Source organism: Rhinichthys klamathensis, unplaced genomic scaffold (genome assembly GCF_029890125.1).
Source record: "Rhinichthys klamathensis goyatoka isolate OS25496 unplaced genomic scaffold, OSU_Roscu_1.1 h1tg000372l_1, whole genome shotgun sequence".
NCBI lineage: Eukaryota > Metazoa > Chordata > Actinopteri > Cypriniformes > Leuciscidae > Rhinichthys > Rhinichthys klamathensis.
In genome coordinates, this window is record NW_026606879.1 from 2084036 (window position 1) to 2107183 (window position 23148).

General features: G+C 37.7%; 1 protein-coding gene across 3 annotated transcripts in view; it reads left to right on the forward strand.

Annotated features, from left to right (window-relative positions):
* Nucleotides 1–22418, forward strand: part of stk11ip (serine/threonine kinase 11 interacting protein) — a 55131-nt gene extending 32713 nt beyond the window's left edge. For 2 of the 3 annotated variants that reach the window (XM_056233545.1, XM_056233546.1), the window contains exons 23-26: nucleotides 16946–17030; nucleotides 17286–17371; nucleotides 20889–21097; nucleotides 21264–22418. In XM_056233545.1, the coding sequence (XP_056089520.1) occupies nucleotides 16946–17030; nucleotides 17286–17371; nucleotides 20889–21097; nucleotides 21264–21392 (509 nt within the window). In that variant the 3' untranslated portion in view covers nucleotides 21393–22418. Of the gene's footprint in view, nucleotides 1–16945; nucleotides 17048–17285; nucleotides 17372–20888; nucleotides 21098–21263 lie in introns of those variants that run through there. The other variant, XM_056233547.1, reaches the window with a different exon arrangement.
* The last annotated feature ends 730 nt before the right edge of the window (nucleotides 22419–23148 follow it).

Sequence of the window (23148 nt, forward strand, 5' to 3'; positions counted from 1 at the left end):
TTTCTCATTAATGGAATTATCTAATCAACCAATCACATGGCAGTTGCTTCAATGCATTTAGGGGTGTGGTCCTGGTCAAGACAATCTCCTGAACTCCAAACTGAATGTCAGAATGGGAAAGAAAGGTGATTTAAGCAATTTTGAGCGTGGCATGGTTGTTGGTGCCAGACGGGCCGGTCTGAGTATTTCACAATCTGCTCAGTTACTGGGATTTTCACGCACAACCATTTCTAGGGTTTACAAAGAATGGTGTGAAAAGGGAAAAACATCCAATATGCGGCAGTCCTGTGGGCGAAAATGCCTTGTTGATGCTAGAGGTCAGAGGAGAATGGGCCGACTGATTAAAGCTGATAGAAGAGCAACTTTGACTGAAATAACCACTCGTTACAACCGAGGTATGCAGCAAAGCATTTGTGAAGCCACAACACGCACAACCTTGAGGCGGATGGGCTACAACAGTAGAAGACCCCACCGGGTACCACTCATCTCCACTACAAATAGGAAAAAGAGGCTACAATTTGCAAGAGCTCACCAAAATTGGACAGTTGAAGACTGGAAAAATGTTGCCTGGTCTGATGAGTCTCGATTTCTGTTGAGACATTCAGATGGTAGAGTCAGAATTTGGCGTAAACAGAATGAGAACATGGATCCATCATGCCTTGTTACCACTGTGCAGGCTGGTGGTGGTGGTGGTGTAATGGTGTGGGGGATGTTTTCTTGGCACACTTTAGGCCCCTTAGTGCCAATTGGGCATCGTTTAAATGCCACGGCCTACCTGAGCATTGTTTCTGACCATGTCCATCCCTTTATGGCCACCATGTACCCATCCTCTGATGGCTACTTCCAGCAGGATAATGCACCATGTCACAAAGCTCGAATTATTTCAAATTGGTTTCTTGAACATGACAATGAGTTCACTGTACTAAAATGGCCCCCACAGTCACCAGATCTCAACCCAATAGAGCATCTTTGGGATGTGGTGGAACGGGAGCTTCGTGCTTGAGAGTTTTTTTTTTTTTTTACTCTGGCTTAGGGCTGGGCGATATGGCCCAAAAAATGTATCACGATATTTTTTTTTATATCAGTCGATATCGATAATTATCACGATAAATGTCAAATCTTTATTTCTTTCAAGTTTAAAGGCAGATTTTTGATCCTAAGGGAAAGTTGTACCAGAGCGTTGTGGTTTTAAAAATCTGAGGTAGAACATTCAAACATTTGTCATTTTTCCTTAACAAAATATTTCTTCAGCACAGTTTGCAGTGCAGGCTGCAATATTCAAATTACATGTTTTGTCTCAAAATACATATTTGACAGTGAGTTGACAGTAAATCTACATCCTAACTCAAGCTAATGCTGCTATGTTAAATTTATGTTCATTAACAAAAACAGGAACATCTGTTTTTATTTTATTTTAAGGACCACATTTTTTTTTGGTAAAATGTAATATTCTGACTGTTTGAGTTTTATTAAAATTAACCATTGGTCATCCAGTATCATGCATTTAGATCATGATAACCACAGATAAAGCCAGGTACAGCCTATAGCACCTCACTATCATGGCAAAATGTAACTTTATGGTTTCTATGGTATTTGTATGAAAAACAGTAGCCTAACAGTTAAATACATTATTAAATACTGTAATTATATTCAATTAGTCATTTAATACATTGTCTACATTAATAATATTATACAATTCAATATGTATATCCCACATTTCATGGTGCAGTTAATATTACTAGGCTAACGTTACAGTAAATCCATGGTAGGCTAAATGGATTCAGTATCAATTCAGATTCTGAATTCGCTGCGCAGAGTTTCTCCTGTTTGTCAGCGGTGTTTCATCTGCCTTTAAACTGATTTAAACTGGACATTTGTGTTCTTCGCTGAACTTAAGCGCTTCTCACTGGATCTCGTGACCGAGACGATCAGAGTAAACGCGTCTGCTCTAGTGAGCTCGCGCTGCCATTTGGACTTTGAGCCGAGCGGATAAACGGTCCGTGTGGCGCGCGGTTCAAATGAGTTTCGTTCCGTTCCGCATTTCGCGCATACACATTATCGAACATTTATCGACCTCTTGATATCGTTTTATCGAGAAATATTATATCGCGATAATTATCGTTATCGTTTTATCGCCCAGCCCTACTCTGGCTTGTATTAGTTTTTTTGTGATATTGAAAATGGTGACAAGAATTATGAAATTTTAATTAACCTTATTTAAAGCAAAACTAACAATATTTTGATATCGTTAACATGAAATTAAATTGGTCATATCGCCCACCGCTAGGCCTGGACGAGAAGTTGTATTGAATGCTCAGTTAGGAAGGGCCTGATCTTCCTGATGTTGTACAGTGTAAACCTGCATGATCACACCAGAAAGTGTAAACTGTTAATGGCTGTGCTAGAAAGGATCCATGTTCTCTGTTAAGACATTGTCCTCCCAGATTGTTTTGAAACTTGCTGTCTGAAATTTTTCTCAGGAATTTCAGTTTCTTTGGTCAATGCCATTGTTTTGTGGTTGTTCTTTAAAAGCATCAAAAGTAACTTGTTGGTTGATGGGTGATGTGTTTAAAGTTGAAGGAGGGTGTTTAATGCTAAGATGAGTTACAGTAAGTTATATTTTTTGTTGTTGTCCTCCAATGCTCTCCGAATGACATTTTGAAAATGTCTGCATAGCTTGACACCACACTTGCCACAAAATAACTAAGTACCTAGACTTTCTTTTTAAGGGGGCACAGTGCACTGAGACTGTACTCCGGGATTAAGGCCCTGATATACTCACAGTGAAGTTCTTTTTAGTTCTTCGCTTAGGGGTAAAAAGTTAAAAATACTTGACTAGTGATATACTGTTAGTGCAGTGTTTCTCAACCTTATTGGAGTATTGGACCCCCATAATATCTGAAACCAGCCTCATGGACCCCCCTACCCTTGTTCTCACCCGCCATCCACTGTTTTCTTTCCAATCACAATGATTTTCACAGTTAAACGCTATGAATGCAATATCAGTGAATGCAAGTTAATTAATTAATACTTTTTTTAATGACTGGCAACTAGAATTTAATTTGATTGCATTGAAATGGCACAACAATTACACAATCAATCACAACAACATTGTCAATTTCAGAACAATATTCTACTGCATTCTGTAAAACATCACATGTCCATTAATGTCCAATTTGAGATTAATATTTTAACAACGTCCATTTGACTGTTACTTTCTCTCCCCTATGAGACAGTTCTCTGACTGAAATCAACGCGCTGTAAACGTACTGGATTGAGTAATATGGCGGCATATCGCGGTAAAAATAAAAACGCACATGAGGTCATTTAAAATAATTTTGTAATTTCAACTAGGGCTGCACGATTTGGGGAAAAAGTGACATATTGCGATTATTGAGGTCAATATTGCGATTGCGATATAATAAACAAAAGGTTTCATGAGTCAACTTGCTTAGTTCTAAAGCAAAATGCACACTCAGATTAGTGATACTTATGTATATTAATGTGTATTTATCCACTCAAACTAGCAACAACAACTAAATTATTGATAACACCTTTAATGATCAATAAACCATTGATGCCTGGATAAAAATGTCATTACAAGTGAAAGCTCTAATTTTTTTAAAAAAACATTTATTAGGCTTCAAAAAATATAACAGCTTTTAATTTGTGAACTTCAAAAAATCCTCACGATAAACCCATTATAAATGTCATATTTACCTGTGCCTTTCCTGTCTGACAGGTAGGACATGTACAAAAATTGAATAAAGTTATCAAATTAGTCTGCATAAATTATAAATTATATATAGACTAGGCCCTAATCCTTATTAAAGCTACAAAAGTTCTTTAGTCAAGAGCACCGAGTAATTTTCTCTGTTCAATTTGTTCTTTGATTAACTTTACTGACAGAAAGCTTTATTGGATGCTGGCGCTTTAAGAGCAGCCGCTGTTGAGACGCGGATCTCACACGCGCCTCATTCTCTCAATACTCTTTGCGTCCATCATAAGACTGCTCTTATGTTATGAAGATACTCGACAAAGCAATATTTTGGCATAATTGTGTGTGTTGTTCGTTCAAGCGCGAAAGATAACTGTATTCTGGCGCGTCTTTCTGTGAGTCACAGTCAGCACATTCACAGGCAGCGCGCTCTCTTTTGACTTGTCGTGCAAGAATGCTTTAAAGGCATTCACACGAATAAGAGCGGGATCATGTAACACTAGCCAAAGGATGACAAAAAATAACAGATGCTGCGTTAACAGCCCTAATTTGTTTATTTCATATAAAACCGCGGCATCTTGCATCATATAATCGCAGAGGCTTGACATCGCGATTACTATTCTGCCGTGCAAAGGCAAAAGACCGTAACTTCGTGTTTGGTCGAAAATTAGTTTTTTAAATTTTTGGCACATTCAAGACCCCCTTTATCATGTGGATAAGTATCTTGAGTCAAGTCCGTCGTTTTTTCGAGAAAATAATGGGTTGTCTTAACAGTAACTTCCAAAAGCCCGTGAGAAACCAAGGCAGAACACCGTAACACCAGTTACCGCTCTTTGGCTTTGTTTTGGAACGCTCATATTGAGTTACGGCACTCTGCCTTTGTTTAGCCGCGCGTCAATATGAAGTTACGGTGCTGGTGTTCTATCAAATATGCTACCTTTCAGATTGTACGGTGTTCTGCCTTTGTTTTGCTCTCCATTAAAATTGAAATTACGATGTAGCCGGTGTACTTTGTACAGGTGCCATCAGTCCCTGTAACTTCTGATGTCCTCAGAGCTTTGTCCAGCACAAATGCGGTCAGAACATTTAGTATGGTCTGAACCCGCTCCATCGACAAACGTGCGATAGGCTATCCATCGCGAATGATATATAGTTGACAGAAAAAAATGTTACACACGCCGTAGCGGGTGAATACAACAAAGAACTAAAGCACCGCCTCACCCACATCGGGTACCGGACCTGGTTGAAACAATCATGCATCTAGCTGGCAGAGTGCCAAAACTTTGCCGGCGCCTTCAGCTCCGCCCTGAACACAGTCGGGCCGACGCGGGACTAATATGTCACAGGGAGTGATAATAATGAAGCAACAACGGTATATTGGTGCATACAACATAATGAAGCAAGAATTGCTGGTGCATACAACATCAGACAAGCTGTTACAAGCGGGTTGTACCTACAATCACAATGTCCGGAATAAATCCGCGGGACGAGCAAAGTGCACTGCACAATAATAGGGCAGACAGCTGAAACCAACGCATACTGAAAAGACGCAGAACACAGAAGGTTGTGCTATAAATGTATTAGTCGTCTAGGTAGTTCAGAGCGCGCTCCCCACCGAGTCTCAAGATGGAAAGCACTGCGTTCGTACTTCGTACTTTTCGTGAACGTACGAGGAGCATGACACCTTCGAACACGAATATACTATAAACGAGTCCCTGGGTCGAATGTGCGCGAGGACCTGTTTTATCGTGATCATTTTGAACGCGCGTTTATCAAGTCTTATGCCACTCGGTACCAATTGAAGATCTTACCGCTATGGAGGTATTTTGCCATGTCTCATGTATTAATAATGCCACCAGAATGCAACCAAAGCACAGGGTAGCAATAAGTAGATGTCTATAAGTGTAAATCATACAAAATAAATGCCATGATCACTAGATTTTATACAGGTGTTACTATAATGATTTTGTTAATGGTGATCAGCAACCAAATATTGATAATGTGGAAGTTACTGCCTTTTGACTTGGCATGACTTCTCACTTTTTGCTGACAATGCAAAGGCAGAGTGTACAGTAACTTTAAAATAGTGGTCAAAAGTCAAGTTTGAGCTCAAGATTTTTTTATGTAGATAATTTTCATTACTAAAACATCTAATTGCCAGATTTACAGTGTCCTACCTATAATTAATTTGGAGGGACAACTGAAAATCTTTAAAGTCATTTTTCTCAGTTCCACACTCTGAGTTAAGGTCTTTCTCATTATTTTTTTATTTTGTAATATTTTGTAACTATTGATGTAATATTAACCCTTACTAGACAGAACTTACTAAATGTTATTTTAAGGCTATCGTTGTTATCATAGAAATGTTTGTATAGAGTGATAAAAGCCAAAATGGTCAATAAATTAGAAGTTAAGGTATTTTGCCTTTGTATGACCCATTATTGTTTTGCAGATAATGCACAGGCAGAATACAGTAACTTCCGAATAAGGGTCAAAGGTCAAGTTTGAGCTAATTTTTTTTTAATGTAGATAAATATATTCATTATGACAACTACTTGGCAAATTTTCATTGTCCTACCTATCATACAATTGGCTGGACAACAAAAAAAACCATCAAAAGTCATTTTTCTCAGTTTCACACTCTGGTGAGTTAAGGTCTTTTGCCTTTGTAGGGCAGTATTGCGATATGATTAATAGTGCAGCACTAATTTCAACCTTGATTCTGGTTTTAGTAATACTAAAGTAAACAATAAAGATAAAAAATAAATTTAGGATTTTTAAAAATATATATTTTTAAATGGTTTTTCTGACCCCCTGCAATTATGCCACGGACCACTAGGGGTCCGCGTACCCCCGGTTGAGAAACACTGTGTTAGTGAACATTCCAGGTCTGCCCACATTTTAGATGAATATACAGTTGTAATCAAAATTATTCAACCCCTATTGCAAATCTGGTTTATTGGCAAAATGTACAGACTTTCAGCTGTTTGCAATAAACAAATCAAACAAAAGTAATTGAAATAGCTCAAGTTATTGTAATTGAAATGTTTCAAGTGGATTTCGCAAATTCAACTGAAAATGCAACTTTTAATGGCTTTAACCCTCTGGGGTCTAAGGTGTTTTCTGGGTCCTGGAGGTGTTCTGACATGCTCTGTCATTTGTGCTTATTTCTGTTACTTGTGACATTGTCATGTCTAAAGTCTGTTTACACTGTATTCAGCACAAACTCTGCTACAATAATATGTCAACAGCATTTATGTAAAAGTTTGTAGTTTTGAGATAACGACGTTTATGCGTCGTTTGTGAAAAAAAATTGTCATTGAAATAAGGTCATAAAACCCATACTGATTATTTCTTCACAAGACTTTTGAAAATTGTATCACGTAGCCTAGAATATTTGGGAGGAAGAATGGATGTCAAAAGAATGGTCCAAAAAGTTAAGAGAAAATATCATTGCCCTTCACAAACAAGGAACAGGATACAAAAAGATAGCAAAGGCACTAAATGTTCCTAGAGACACCGTTGGAAGCATAGTTTGCAGTTAAAGGAACAGTGGTTACACTACCTGGACGGAGCAGACAAAGGAAGCCATCAACGGCTGCAACCAGATTTCTGAGAAGGCAGGTTCAGAAAAACCTTTGAGTGACTGCAAAAGACCTGCAGCAATACTGGCAACATGCAACTGGTTTCAGCTTGCACAGTAAGGCGCATACTAAATGCATGCCAGTACTCCAAGACGTTCACCACTACTGACCGGCTCTAATTTGTTTAAAATTATATAATTAAGCCACAGAGGTTTTGGGATTCTGTTCTGTGGAGTGATGAAACAACTGGAACTTTTCATGCTGAAAAGAACACTGCCTACAGTTAAGCATGGTGGTGGCTCGGTGATGCTCTGGGGTTGCTTTGCATCCTCTGGCACTGGAAACATGCAGCGTGTGGAAGGATAGATGGATTCATTGAAGTATCAGGGAATACGCCGTCAGTGAGGAAGCTGAAGCTAGGGTGTCATTGGACCTTCCAACAGGACAATGATCCCAAGCATACCTCAAATTGCACCAAGGCTTGGTTGCAAAAGTCGTCCTGCAAGAATCCACTGTGGCCATCACAGTCACCTGACTTGAACCCCATAGAAAATCTCTGGTGGGATTTGAAGAAGGTGGTTGCAGCACTCAAACCCAAGTATATTACTGAACTGGATGCCATTGCTCATCAGGAATGGGCTAAGATTCATAGAAACGCTGCCAGAAGCTGGTGTCTGGTTATACATCTCGTTTGCAGCAGGTCGTAAAAGGGTGTTCTACTAAGTACTAAAGATGCTTGTAATGAAGGGGTTAAATAAATTTGAGACTGCAGAAGTCATTAAAAGTTGCATTTTCAGTTGAATTTCGGGAAACCATTTTAAACATTTGTTGTGTTGAGCTATTTCAACTACTTTTGTTTGATTTGTTAATTACAAACAGCTGAAAGTAAATTTTGCCAATGAACCTGATTTGCAATGGAGGTTGAACAATTTTGATTACAACTGTATATATGTGCTTCTTTCCTCTCAATAACAAAATACACACACAACAAAAATGACAGGGGTGAGAAAACGGTAGTTACGAAAGCATCTGATCATAGCGATGTGGCTATTTTTGCACGAGCTCTGCAATTTGACACTACAGTAAAGTCATATAACGTTTATTTATATAGCACTTTATAAAACGTGTTTACAAGCAAGCCGCTTTATAGTATAAAACATAAAAACAGTGTCATAGTCTACGTTTGTAGTGTGTTCTTGTTTTGACTCGCAGATGTCTGACGTTGATGGACTGAACAGAAGAAATTAACTAGAAAAGATTTCCACATTAAAAAAAAAGGAGCACAAATACCTATTTTATGTAATTGCCACAGCAAGATGTTTCGAACTCCCGAAACGAACACCGAACAAACTTTGTTTTGGTCTAATTTTGTTGAAATGACGTCACGCCAGTTTGTTCTTAAGTTTCGCTTGAAGTATATCTTTATTCTTTAGATATACTTCAATTCTTTTTGAAGCCTTTATTCTTTTTTTATATAACTTATTGATGCTCTGGCCCACATATTTATTTAGTGGGGACACTGAGTGTTCTGAGGTCTGGATGAAAATCTCCAGAATGATAACTGTAAAAAAAATGAATTAGTATGCTGTTCTCTGTCTTTGTGAACTTGTTTCTTAAGAAAGTAGAGTAACAGAGGCTGCATTGTCTTCGATTCATGACTCATTTACTGTTGACTTTCTTTTACAATCTAAAGCCAAACACGCTACGAGACTGAAGATCTCTGTCCTTTTGTATGCTCAGGTTTCTTAGTTGCGTCAATTGCTGAATTTAAATCTGAATCTAGCTATGATCCCGGAATACATTCTCTCACAAACTCATGTACTGTATGTGGCAATTGGAAAGTATTTTTGACAACGTGCCATCAAATAACATGAATTCTCAGTGCTAACACATGAATATGTCAGATGCCACATATCACAACATGCCCTTTTATTCGGTCACTTTGGCCTTGCCTCATTTGCTGATGATATGGGAACCCCACCCAGAAGTGATGATCTCTAAAGCACGTACAGTATTCACACCAATTCATAGGCAAATGGAGCTCTACAGTAGCTCTTTTTCTCAGTTGTACATCTCGACCAATATAACTGAAGCCCAGCACCATTTTATCCAGATTTTGGGTCTTCAGGGTTACAATAACAGTTTCTCTTAGCCCAACATGACATTTCTTCATCTTTTCAGAGCAAAAACTGGATTAGTTTCCCTGTTGATCTACGTGTATTATAAAATGGAATCAGCGCTACTAAATAAATTTTACTTTGAGTTGTGAATATGAATTTGCAGTCTGTATTGAAAGTGATGCAATCATGGCTCCAGACTGCGACCAAAATGGTCTACATATATGCGACCATTTTTTGAGAATGTGCGAGTTAAGATTTGACGTGGTCGCATTTGTGCGAGTGCATGGTCACGCACATAATCAGTGTCTGCCTACCTGCACTTTCCTTAGAAATGTATCTAATCTGTCATGTATTATTGTAGTGTCATGTATTATTACTGTCATGTATACTTCTGTAGTAGAACGACAGACAAGGGAGACTCCGTTCCTGAACTTTTAATCAGAACGCAAGAACAACTGTACACAAAACGCACCAGCTTAACTCAAATGCTCGTTTCTCTCTACCCGGCCTTTTCCGAACTCACCGCATTGCCGGTGCAAAATAAAACCGCAATTTCACAACAATTATATAGAGTCTGTGTGCTACAATATGATTTCCCACAAAAAGTGGACCCATTAACTTTCATAGTATTTTTTTTCCTACTATGGAAGTCAATGGGTCCAGTTAACTGTTTGGTTACTGACATTCTTCAAAATATTTTCCTTTGTGTTCAGCAGAAGAAAGAAATTCACACAGGTTTGAAACAACTTGAGGCCGAGTATTTGATGACATAATTTTCATTTTGAAGTGAACTATCCCTTTAACAAATTTTCAAGTTTATAAAAACAAATATAGTTGACTGTAAAAGAAATTTCACTTATATAGCTTTGGAGCCGCTGCTGTGACGCTGTACAAACACTTCCACTGTGAATACTTACGCGCGTCTGCAGCTTCAGTGACGATGTAGTTGTGAAATGGCCGAAATTCGCGCATGCGCAACAGCGCTGTTGCCGTTGTATCAGCAGCTGCTGGTAAAGTCCCTATTATCAGTCATGTACACGTGCACTGTTGATAAAACCTGCAAATTAGGATATTTTTTTTATTTTATATACATTTATTTTTATGTTTTTTTTTTTTTTATCTGATACAGTATGAGGTCTCGTGTCACTGTCAGTCTTTTTACATCAGTGTAAAACTCGAGGTATTTAGATTAAGGCCATGTCCACACTAATACATTTTTGTTTGAAAACGTATATTTTTCTCTCCGGTTTGGCCTTCCATCCACACTGAGACGGCGTTTTAAGTCAATGAAAACGTAGCTTTTGGAATACGCTCTCCAAAGCGAATAAATTTGAAAATGCCGTTTTCGCGTTGTAGTGTGGACTGTGAAGCCGGAGGTATTTGAAAACGATGATGTAAGTTTAGTCGTGATCCATGTTGTACCAATAGATATTCATGTTTACCGGTATTGTGCCTGTAATGTGCTATTCACTTTTACACTGTTGCTAAAATATGTTACTTTGCACACTCTTCATATCACAGCACTGCAAAGATGACAGAATATGTACTCACATTTGCTGTCCCGCGGCAATACAGGAGCGCAGTTGCGTTTTAGACCAAACATATGGTGACTGAGTGCGACTTGGACGCATCAGTGATGGTGAGATATTTTGCTAAATAAAATTATCCTATTAGAAGAATTGCGCGATAACTTTATTATTTATTTTTCCATCTGTATCATCTCAGTGAGCTTTTGTGAGGTTTCACACATGTGCAGTAAGGTGAATTTAGAAGTTTCTCATCCACACTGAAACGTCGGAAAACGCTAGTGTGGACGGAGAGCGTTTTTAAACGAAAACGCCGTTTTCAAATGTATCCGGATTAATGTGGATGTAGCCTAAGACAACTATTAATTCGGCATTTACCGATTAATTCTGCACAAAAAAAAAATAAAGATTGCAAATCATGTGCTGGTGCGACCAACTGAGAAAGTTGGTAGCACCAGTGCAACCAGTGGAAAAGTTATTCTGGAGCACTGGCAATACAAACAAAATAATAGCAAAAAACAGCTTTATATTGAAGATAGAAAGCCCTCATGGGCTGAACGCAAATCAACATACAATGCAACCAGTTTAGGAAAAATGACTATGAAATGGTTCTTAAATAAATCGGTCAAAAAGACAAATCACTAGTTTTAATATATTTGACGAATGCTTCGCTGAAATGAATCCGTCAGAGCAGCTAATCAATCAACATCTGATTCACTTTGTGAACTGCAAGGACTTTCAGTGATGGGCATTTTGAAATGTGTCTATCATTACTGGTTAGTAAACGGGGATCTACACACCCAATATGACTCAGAAACACTGACAGCTTTTAGTCTGCTTAGTCTTTAAAAGCATGCAGTTTGGCTCTAAGATTGGGTCCATTACACAGATCCCCGCCCATCAAATAAAATAATGTGATTCAAGTCGGACTGTGCTGAGACAAGCTTTTAGGCGAATTGCTAATTGGCTCTATTAGATTCATCAGAAATGCAGGCATGTGAAAAAAAGTCCAAAGACAACCTTTGGAGAAATCAATTTATTTTATGTACAGTATAGGGGCCATTCACACAGAATGCGGTTTGTGGTTAAAAACATGAGGTCTAAAGACGTAGTTTTTAAAAGTAGAACAACTTTTAACTTGAGTTTATTGCAGTGAATTCAAAAACACGGTTTTCGTATGCAGCCCCTTAGAATAGCTGTTGTGGCCTGTAACTGGTTTCTTTAGTCTAAAGCTATCCAAATTAAATAAGTGTTATCTGAAGGAGGACTTGATTTAAGCTGAGAATAAGCTGACATCCCTGCCCTCTCTACAATTCCTGAGGCATCCAGCAGTTATCAGGCAGTCAACCTTTCCAACAACATGTTTCCATGTTTGCCTCCACTCATGTAACACACCATCACCTTGTAAAATCCACTGTTTATTAACTCCACAACTATTCAAAAATAAAAGCTGTAAGAAAACAGAAAAGGGGGATGGTAGGAACATACATACTGTATGAACTACATAAGACGTCATAAGAACTAACATAATCACAATTAATCACACCTTTAATTACAATTTGTAATCATAAATATATTTTCAGTTGAAGCTTAAAATGAATGTGCAAACAACATAATGACAGTATTTTAATTATTTGACATTTTAAACATTTGTTTAATGGTTTATTTTAACTAAGCACTATTTATGAAGGTCAGTATCATCCATTCCGATATTGATGCCTTTATTAAATTGATAGCAAAACAATTAGTAATTATAGCTATTGAACATTACAGTATAATTGAATTCCCGGCCTAATCGGAATCACAAAATAACTTTTAATTTAAATGAATGTAAAACAATATTCACATAAACCCATTATAATAAATGTCACGTTTAGCTGTGCCTTTTATGTAGTGTGTTTGGTGAAGTTTCTGTCGGTCAATACTCTGTTTGTGTGAGAGCTGTCAGTTTTTTCCCCTCTTTAAAACTTATTTTGCACATTAAGCAAATAATTAATACAATTACAAAGATTTGATATTAATATTTTTATGTGAGGATCAGTTCCCCTGTACAACATCAGTACTGCAAGCAGGGCCTCCGCTTCACAGAGCTAGTGAGCGGTGCACAGATTGCGTAAATATAATGTATACTGTAACACTGGCCAAAGGATGTGGAGAAAAGACATTCACATAGTTACTTCAGGAGATGCATTCATTAATTTTAATGTGTTAAACAGCAAACATTAATCACATCATTTATATATTTTTCCCAGGCCTAATATCCACTGCCCTGCCAAAAAAAAAGTCAGCACCTGCATTTAAATGAGCAAATAGGCAAGAGCCTCTGATTGAATAATTCCTGCAGTGATTAATACGTCTCAGCTGGCAATGTTATTTAATCTTAACTGATGCAGTAGGTACCTTCTCAATTCCTAAACAATCTTGTCGGAAGACACATCCCATCTGCGTTTCAGAAGGGTCAAATTATAGGCCTGCAACAAGCAAAGAATACAACTAAGGAGATTGCTGAAATTACTAAAATTGGACTAAAAGCTGTCAAGCGCATTATTAAAACTTGGAAGGATAGTGATGAACCATCATCACAGCGAAGAAAAATGTGGTCGGAAAACAATCTTGAATGGCCATGATCGGAGATCACTTAAACGTTTGGTTGAGTCGAATCGTAGAAAATCGACAGTAGAACTCACAGCAATCTAATGGTGAAAGTAAGAGCATTTCCACACGCACTATGAAACGAGAGCTCAAGAGATTGGGAATGAACAGCTGTGTGGCCTTAAGAAAGCCACTTGTTTGCTGATCGTAAAAAAGGGTTCAGTTTGCAAGGAAACAGATTGGGCTCTGGAGCAATGCTAAAAGGTCATGTGGTCTGATGAGTCCAGATTTACCCTGTTCCAGAGTGATGGGCACATCAGGGTAAGAAGGGAGCACATGAAGCGATGCATAATCCCTACTGTACAAGTTTGTGGAGGCAGTGTTATGGTCTGGGTGGGGTTGCTTCACTTGGTCAGGCCTAGGTTCAGCAACAAAATGAGTTCTTTAGGTCAGCTGACTACCTGAATATACTGAATGACTAGGCTTTCCCATCTATGGTCACCACAGAGTCCCGATCTTAACCCCATTGAGAATATTTGGGATGTGCTGGAGAAGACTTTACGCTGTCTTTCACCTCTCCCATCCTCAACACAAGATGTTGTGAAAAATTATTACAACTCTGGAGTCTGGGCTGAAATATTAAATAAAAGTTGAAAAACATTGCATGATTTTATTTATATATATATATATATATATATATATATATATATATATATATATATATATATATATACTAGGGGTGTAACGATACACGTATTCGTATTGAACCGTTCGGTACGAGGCTTTCGGTTCGGTTTTCGGTACGCATTTTTGAACCGAACGGTTCGTTGGACCATTTTTCCTGCCGACCAAAATTTCGTTATTTCAAATGAAGGCGCGTCACGCGTGGCAAGCGCGCTCATAATGTGCGTGACCACAACATTGCCCAACATCAAATGGCAAATGTAATGTAAGCGGAACGAAACCACTCGTTATTGTGTGGTTGAAGGACCGTTTATCAGTTTGGACAAATACAGCGCGAGCCGATCTTAATCATCAGCACTGTTAGGCCTACTACACAGCCAAATCCAGTAAAGAAAGCATTTGAATTCGCCACTGAAGTAATAACATCGCTGCAAGATCTAGTGAGAAACATTCGCATTTCTCCGTTATTAACGGATCAAACAGCGCTGACGTGGAAACCAGGAAGAAACATTGTGCCATGAATGAACTATCCAGTGTCCACAGATCAGCAACATTCACCATGGGTTTACTGTAGTAACACTACTAACTGTAACCATGGAAGTTTGGCAGGAATAGTAGGCTATAATGCTTTCAAGTAACATCACGTCGGTTTTATTTTGACATTATGAATACAATTGCTGCCCTCAAATGTTAATCTGAACTAAAATAAACCTTTGTTTATAACTACTACAATATTACATTTAATTTTGTCCAAGGAGCTGTTTTGTTTTATAAGCTCCTAAGAAAAGTCAAGTATAGCTCCATCATTGCTCAAAGTTAAAAAATATCATACTTTATGATGTTAGTTTTAATAAAAATATAATTAAAAAGATTAAATCAAGGAAATTTCTCTGGCATTTCTTTCTTTTTGCTGTATCGGAAACGTACCGAATCGTACCGAACCGAACCGTGACACAAGTGTATCGTATCGAACCGAACCGTGAATTTTGTGAACCGTTACACCCCTAATATATACTGTATATATATATACACTCACCTAAATGATTATTAGGAACACCTATTCAATTTCTCATTAATGCAATTATCTAATCAACCAATCACATGGCAGTTGCTTCAATGCATTTAGGGGTGTGGTCCTGGTCAAGACAATCTCCTGAACTCCAAACTGAATGTCAGAATGGGAAAGAAAGGTGATTTAAGCAATTTTGAGCGTGGCATGGTTGTTGGTGCCAGACGGGCCGCTCTGAGTATTTCACAATCTGCTCAGTTACTGGGATTTTCACGCACAACCATTTCTAGGGTTTACAAAGAATGGTGTGAAAAGGGAAAAACATCCAGTATGCGGCACTCTTGTGGGCAAAAATGCCTTGTTAATGCTAGAGGTCAGAGGAGAATGGGCCGACTGATTCAAGCTGATAGAAGAGCAACTTTGATTGAAATAACCACTCGTCACAACCGAGGTATGCAGCAAAGCATTTGTGAAGCCACAACACGCACAACCTTGAGGCGGATGGGCTACAACAGCAGAAGACCCCACCGGGTACCACTCATCTCCACTACAAATAGGAAAAAGAGGCTACAATTTGCAAGAGCTCACCAAAATTGGACAGTTGAAGACTGGAAAAATGTTGCCTGGTCTGATGAGTCTCGATTTCTGTTGAGACATTCAGATGGTTGAGTCAGAATTTGGCGTAAAAAGAATGAGAACATGGATCCATCATGCCTTGTTACCACTGCGCAGGCTGGTGGTGGTGGTGTAATGGTGTGGGGGATGTTTTCTTGGCACACTTTAGGCCCCTTAGTGCCAATTGGGCATTGTTTAAATGCCACAGCCTACCTGAGCATTGTTTCTGACCATGTCCATCCCTTTATGGCCACCATGTACCCATGCTCTGATGGCTACTTCCAGCAGGATAATGCACCATGTCACAAAGCTCGAAACATTTCAAATTGGTTTCTTGAACATGACAATGAGTTCTCTGTAATAAAATGGCCCCCACAGTCACCAGATCTCAACCCAATAGAGCATCTTTGGGATGTGGTGGAACGGGAGCTTCGTGCCCTGGATGTGCATCCCACAAATCTCCATCAACTGCAAGATGCTATCCTATCAATATGGCCCAACATTTCTAAAGAATGCTTTCAGCACCTTGTTGAATCAATGCCACGTAGAATTAAGGCAGTTCTGAAGGCGAAAGGGGGTCAAACACAGTATTAGTATGGTGTTCCTAATAATCCTTTAGGTGAGTGTATATGTATATATTATGCCCTTACAGTATCAATTTTGTATCAGCACTCTTTGTATTGTTGGTCAAAAGTTACAGTATAAGCAGTTGGTAAGTAAGTAATTCATTCTTTTTAAGGCCTTTAAACGACTTTGACTAAAATCATCAAACAAATTATATTTTCAGTCTTTTTTTTTCTTCAATCAAAATGTTGGTGCTCCTATAATTTCTGCTTGCAGCTTTATTGTACCATGAAGTTGGTTTACTGACACTATTTTTTTTCACATGTGCCTCACTTTTGATTTCAAAGTGCGTTCAACCTATTATACGATGAAGTATTTAATTATACTAAATTATTTAATTAAATTTAATTAAGCAATTATGTGAACATGATGTGATAAAGCTATTTTAAACACTGACTCATTCATTTTGAGTTTAGAGTGTGTGAAGAAATTTTGCAGATATTCTTCCTAACTACTGCACTTTTTTCATGCAGAAATTGCAAGGGAATTGGCCCCAAAGTCCGACAGCAAGCTGAAGGGAATCTCTACCACCCGGCTCAACCCACAGCACCACCTCTGGTATGCAGTGCAAACAGGCAGGCATTTTTTGCTCTCCAACTCCTTCTCTTTTTATCTCTGCCTCAGGCGTTAAATTTTTTTTGTCTGCCTATCCTACCCAAAGCCCAGCATTAATGCACAATGGCAATCAAGAAGATTGTCCTCTCAATTGCACATGGTTGAAAAAAAAGTTATTGTTAATTGCCACAAGGTATGCATATTATCCCATTAAACATTTGTTAACATATTTTAAATCCTGATTTGTCTGTCCTTTAGGCATCTAGTCTGTGAGGACGCCCTGCCATGTGATGTAGAAGACAGCCATCCTCCTTTCCGGTACCTCTTGGCATTTCTTCAGCAAGGTGAGTGTTTATGTTGTCCAAGATAGAGAAATGCAAGCTTTTACCTGCTTCACCCAAAATGTTTTTGTTGCTAGAGCCAGCAACAAGAACAGTACGAGGAATGAGATAAGGAATTATATGGTGACTACGGCATGTGATGACTTGCCCGTAACAGGGAAGAGCTACAAATGGTCAGGGTAGCTGAACATGCAGTTGTCAAGTCAAGTCACCTTCATTTATATAGCGCTTTTAACAATAAAGATTGTTTCAAAGCAGCTTTACAGTGATAATAGGAAATTAAAGTAACAGAGATTGTTTTGGCTTTACAGCAGCTCTAGAATAAAGTTATTGTCCAGCTAAAGTTAGTTTTTGATTGATTCACTTCCGTTGCAATGATCATTATTTACTAACTTAGGAGCCGCTTACACGACACCGTTTTAACTGAAAACAGAAAACTTTGAATGTGTTCTGGCCGTTCATTTGCACGACAACGTTGTTTGAGTTGTAGACTCAAAGAATGATTTATATCTAATACATTAATACATAATTAGAGATTATTAGACTAAATAAAGCTTGAGATGGGTGTGATGTTCACCTTCAGGGAATGCATGGTCTGTTTGTTTCACATGCCCCTTCAGTTCCATTTAAGATGTGATTCACACATGACAGTTACAGTTAATGATTCATAGTACACTGTGATTTCATCAGATCACTGTGGGAAATAGTGCTGCCCAGGTTAACACTAGGACACAAAGGTATTTGTATCAGCACTTGCTTTTGTTAGGGTCCTGCTGTTATCCTTGGAACTAAACTCTGAGGTCTTGATGGAAAAGGGGAGAGTCACAGAAAACAGATTTATCTCATTCTTCTTGAGAGAGTGATCCAACTGTGAGCGGCTGGTTCAGCTTTCAAGAGCCCCAGCCCCCTGCTGGCAGCCTGACTCTCCTCCAGAACCCCCCTATCGGAAGGGCTCGCAGCAGGCTTGACTTGTGGTGTGATAAGCATTCAGCTGGTGTGACCAAACCCACCCAACAATCTGACAGTGATTTTAAAAAGACAGGAACATAAAGGAACATCACTCATGCCCTCTTTTTCTCCAACGCACAGATTGTTTCACATAGTCATTTGTGATTTCAGTTGTGTGCACATGCCAAAATGCTCATTAACACTAACATACACAGAACATTTTAATGAATAAAAACAAAGTACAGCTGATATCATAAACAGACTTTTTGTTTCCTTCCCTGCAAGATATATTCTTGTTTTATCTCTGTAGGTGGTCAGTGAACGGAATTGACCGTTATAGTTCTTTCAAAATCAAAAATTCATGGAACTGAGCAAATACAAAAAAAAAGTGTTAAAAACTGTCTCCTTAGTACCAATTTGTGTACTTGTGCACAATTCTATGTCATTTAGTAGTATAGTGTGAGTAGTGTGTTCACACTAAAATTGCCACAAAAAAAGGTGCTCTTTAAATACCCAGATGATGCACTTAATTAACCGGAAAAAAACTATATTGGACAACACATGCACTCAAATGTTACAGCTTTAATTACATAGCGGATGGGCAGGAATGACAAAATAACCTTATAAAATTCATACGCTATATGGTTGAGTACATGGGGCAGAGTAAAAGTGCATAGTGTATAGTGCGTAATTTGGGACACAACTCTTGCATTACCCTGATTCACAATGGTGAGCTTTGTTATAATAATGATTTATTATTTGAGCTGTCAGGAAATGTCAGTTTCACGTCATTCGTCATTGCTTGGTTACGTTACATCCGTGAAAAAAGAGAAGAAGGTCCAGCTATTACAGTGCCACGTGATAAGGCCCTGATATACTTCAAACGAAATCTCGAACATCATTTCAAACAAAATTAGGCCAAAACAAAGTTTGTTTGGTCAGTCACGGTCAGACGTACGCACTTAAAAACCTGAAAACACCTGAGACCTGCTTTAAAGTAGAAACTGAAGTTGTAATTCTGACTTGAAAGAGACACTGACACTGTTTTATTTTTTTAATGTTTAAGGCTGTACAGCTGCTTGCTTTAAAGCTTGTATAAAGTGCTATATAAATAAACGTCAAATGACTTGACTTGAGTGCCAAATTGCAGAGCTCATGCAAAGATTTCTTTATTAACTGGCATTTTCTCGTTGTCATTTTTGTTGTGTTTATTTTGTTATTGAGAGGAAAGCACGCAGAACATTCATCTAAACACCACTCCCAACAGCGTGGGCGGCATCGGGATGTTCGCTAAAATTTTTTACACAAGACCTACAGTATAAACCTCAGAAGAGTGTGCATGTATGATTGTCAGAATGGCAATTCTTGCATGAACTTTAGGACACAAAATTTTAGGCATATAATATACCCAAGTCAATTTTTCTATTAGTATTGTACTACTAATTTAATAATTTAAAAAGATAATAATCTTGATTTATTATATGTAGTTCAATAAACGCTTTAAGAATCCATACAACTGTTGCAGCAGATGATTATTGTTCTGTTGATGATAGCAAGGTTTGATCTTTGGCTGACCAATCAGTGGAAAGGGGCGTTTCATTCCCAACCACAACTAGAGATCAAATATTCAAGCTGTTTATTCATTTTCTACCCCTGAATGTAAAACGAAAAATCAAGCTGAATTAAATTTTTTTGTTTGTTTTTCTGAAAGAATTTTTCATTTTCTCATTTTTCTACTTTCCATATAAAAAAAAAAAAATGAACAAATGATACACTGATTCGTGGCTGATTAACTAAGTGAATATTTAATTAACACAATAGTCATTTCTGGCTAGAAAGTGTCAAACGTTGGTCAAAATCAGATGTTCAAAAACTGACAACTAAAGCCAACTCTGACACCATCTTTATTTTTTAGTTTAACTGTCACAGAATGAAACGCACAGGATTGTTGGATATCAAAGGCAAAATTTATCAGATAAAGGTATCTCAGCAGACAAGAAGTGAAGGTAACATTGGATTCAGATATGCCTTGATGCCTTCCTACCTTGGTCAGCATTTTTAAGCTGTAACTGCATTACAGTATTGCGCTGCCACACTGGTCAAACTGCGTTATTGCAGGCGTGTACAATAAGTCTAAGAGATTCGAATTTTTTTTTTTTTTTTTGTGGGACATTGTTGATAATGTCAACTAATCATTTCATCCCTAGCAACAACTAAGAGACTATACAAGATTTAGAAGCGATCCAAAGTTTACTCTTTTTTTTACTTTTTTTTCTGGCTCGAAAGGTAAGATATCCAACGATCTTTTTGCTAAATGTCATTGTCCACTGGTGGTGGTTGAGGAGAGACCCAGACATGATTGTAAAGCGCTTTGGGTGTACATTAGTACATATGAAAAGCACTATTTAAATGCCTCATTCACTCATTCACTCATTCATTCATTCATTGTTGCCTAACTTTTGTAATGTTATTTGTTTTACTTTTACATCAGTTATTTTCAACGATTTAAAACAACAAAGGCAGGTACCTACTAAAAAAATATTTTACAAGTTTGGTCTTTCTGTTTTTTTAGATGGCTCTTTGGACTCTGTGAGTGTACTTGCCACCAAAGAAATGCTTTTTCTCCTTGATGAAGACCACCAATGGAGCAAGAGTCAACCTGAGGGCCAAATGAGCAGTGGGAAGGTGACCGTTCAGGAAACTCAGCCAATCAGTTGCCTCAGCTCCATTTATCTGTTCTCATCCAATCCATGCCAGGTGGACCTAAAACTTTATGATGAGGTGTGTGTGTGCGCGCGCGCATCTTTACATGTTCTCACTTAAACCACAGAGAACTTAAAAGCAATTCTCTAAAGTATGAAACCCTTAAACAATATGGCTACTATATGGATAGAATAAATGGAGGTTTTTGTTGCTTGTTTTTTTTTTTTTTTTTTTTTTTTTACAGATGACCAAGAAAGAAAAGACATGGTCTTTACATGCTGAAGATGAAGAGCTGGTACAAGACCTGGTGGACTGGATCACAAATCAGTGGGAAAAAATGTTTGGCGTCAAACTGGCTACTATCAAGCAGTGACCTCTAGCCACAGTGTTAAAGAAAAGCACACACCTTACAAAATGAAGATTCCTGCCTCAATCTGCCTGCTTTTAATCTGTATTACTGTCTTTGTGTAAATGTGGGCTGTTTGTCTTTTTGTCTCCAAATTACCCTCACAAATTCCCTTTTTACCTGCTCTTGGTTGTGCTAATGTCTTTGTGCAAATTGTGCAGTAGCAATGCTGCAATTCTGAGTGTCTTTTTGACTTTGTACAGCAAAGCACCAACACACCTTATAATACATAACTATGCATGCATTAAGTTGATTTATTTTGAATTTTGTAGATGGTTCGAATATGGAATTGAAGGGGTATTTGTTTCTCAGGGTGAAAAGCCTTTCTTTGTGCTCTCAGAAAGGTTCATAATTTGGTTATGCATGTCACAGGATAATAACAGCTTTACTTGTGTGTTGGTGGTGTTAATGCAATGCTAGTTGTTAAGACATGTTGCTGAACTAAATACCATCTTACTCTTTGAAACATTCTGTTGAAGAAGTTTCTCAACTGTAAATGTGTACACATTCATTTTCTGTGATCAAGCACTTGCAGTATTTTTTGTCATGATTTGTTTAAGGAAACCGGCATACATGTATCTCATAAATGTAAAGTTTAACAATTGTTTTTGTTCCTGCCAAGTTACAAAATATTCTATTCCAGCACTTCTATAGAGCATGTAAAAAGAGAGCTAGTGACTACACTTTAAAACGTAATGGTCACGGGAAAGGAAACCTCAAATGGCTGTGAAGAGCCTGAAGAGAATATTTAATATAACCACATGCAGTTTTGTACCATGTCATTTGTGTCATTCAGATGTTCTGCACTTTTATTTCTTTGTAATTGGTCTAAAATAATAGTGAAATGGCACATTGTTGTTAACAAAGTTGAAAGCATATTGTCAGTCAATTTAAAATGTATTTAATGTGTATTTATTTATCTTTGTACTGGTCTCCAATAAGGAAACATGATAACTTTTATTTTTGTAAACATAATAAAGTATTCAAATCTTATACATCTTTTCATTATGTCCTATCAATGGCAGAGAAATAAGGATACGAAAATTGATTGTTGCACGTAAGTTGGTAATAATTTTGTATTGTATGAGTATCAAGTATTGTATGCTGTGACATATTTTATAATATAGGTATATAGGTACAGTAAGTATTTTATGTTATGACACACAAATTAGTTATACAGTAATTCTTGCACTCCCTTGCACCTCTTTTCAGTCCTTTATGACAAAAGTTTAATTTTTTTCATTCAGCAGACATATTTTATGTAGAAACGGCTGCACAGAAATAATTGAGTGTTCTCTGGTTCATATAAGAACATGCAAACATCTGGTGTAAATCTTGCATAGGCATGTCAAGCCCGTGTGCTTAATGTTAAGCAATTGTTTGTGATGTACTACATTTGCAGGAAAAGGAATGCCTCTACCTGCGTCTTTTGAAATAATGTATTTAGGTGAAATGAAAGGGACAAAAATATATTACATCTATTACTATGTAAGTTACATCTGGCAATTATATTTTGGTATTGCTTTTTTGGATGCTGATATATGATAAGGTTGTGTGCCCTAAATGAGAATGCCTTTTAAATTCCAGTGAAATTCTGAAATTTGAATTGAGGTAACAAACAAGATACAGAATTGCATTGTGAATTTGAATTAAATGAAGTAGAATTAAACGTATAATTTTAACTAGAAAAAGAATGTTCATCAAGACAAACTTTTCAGGTTAT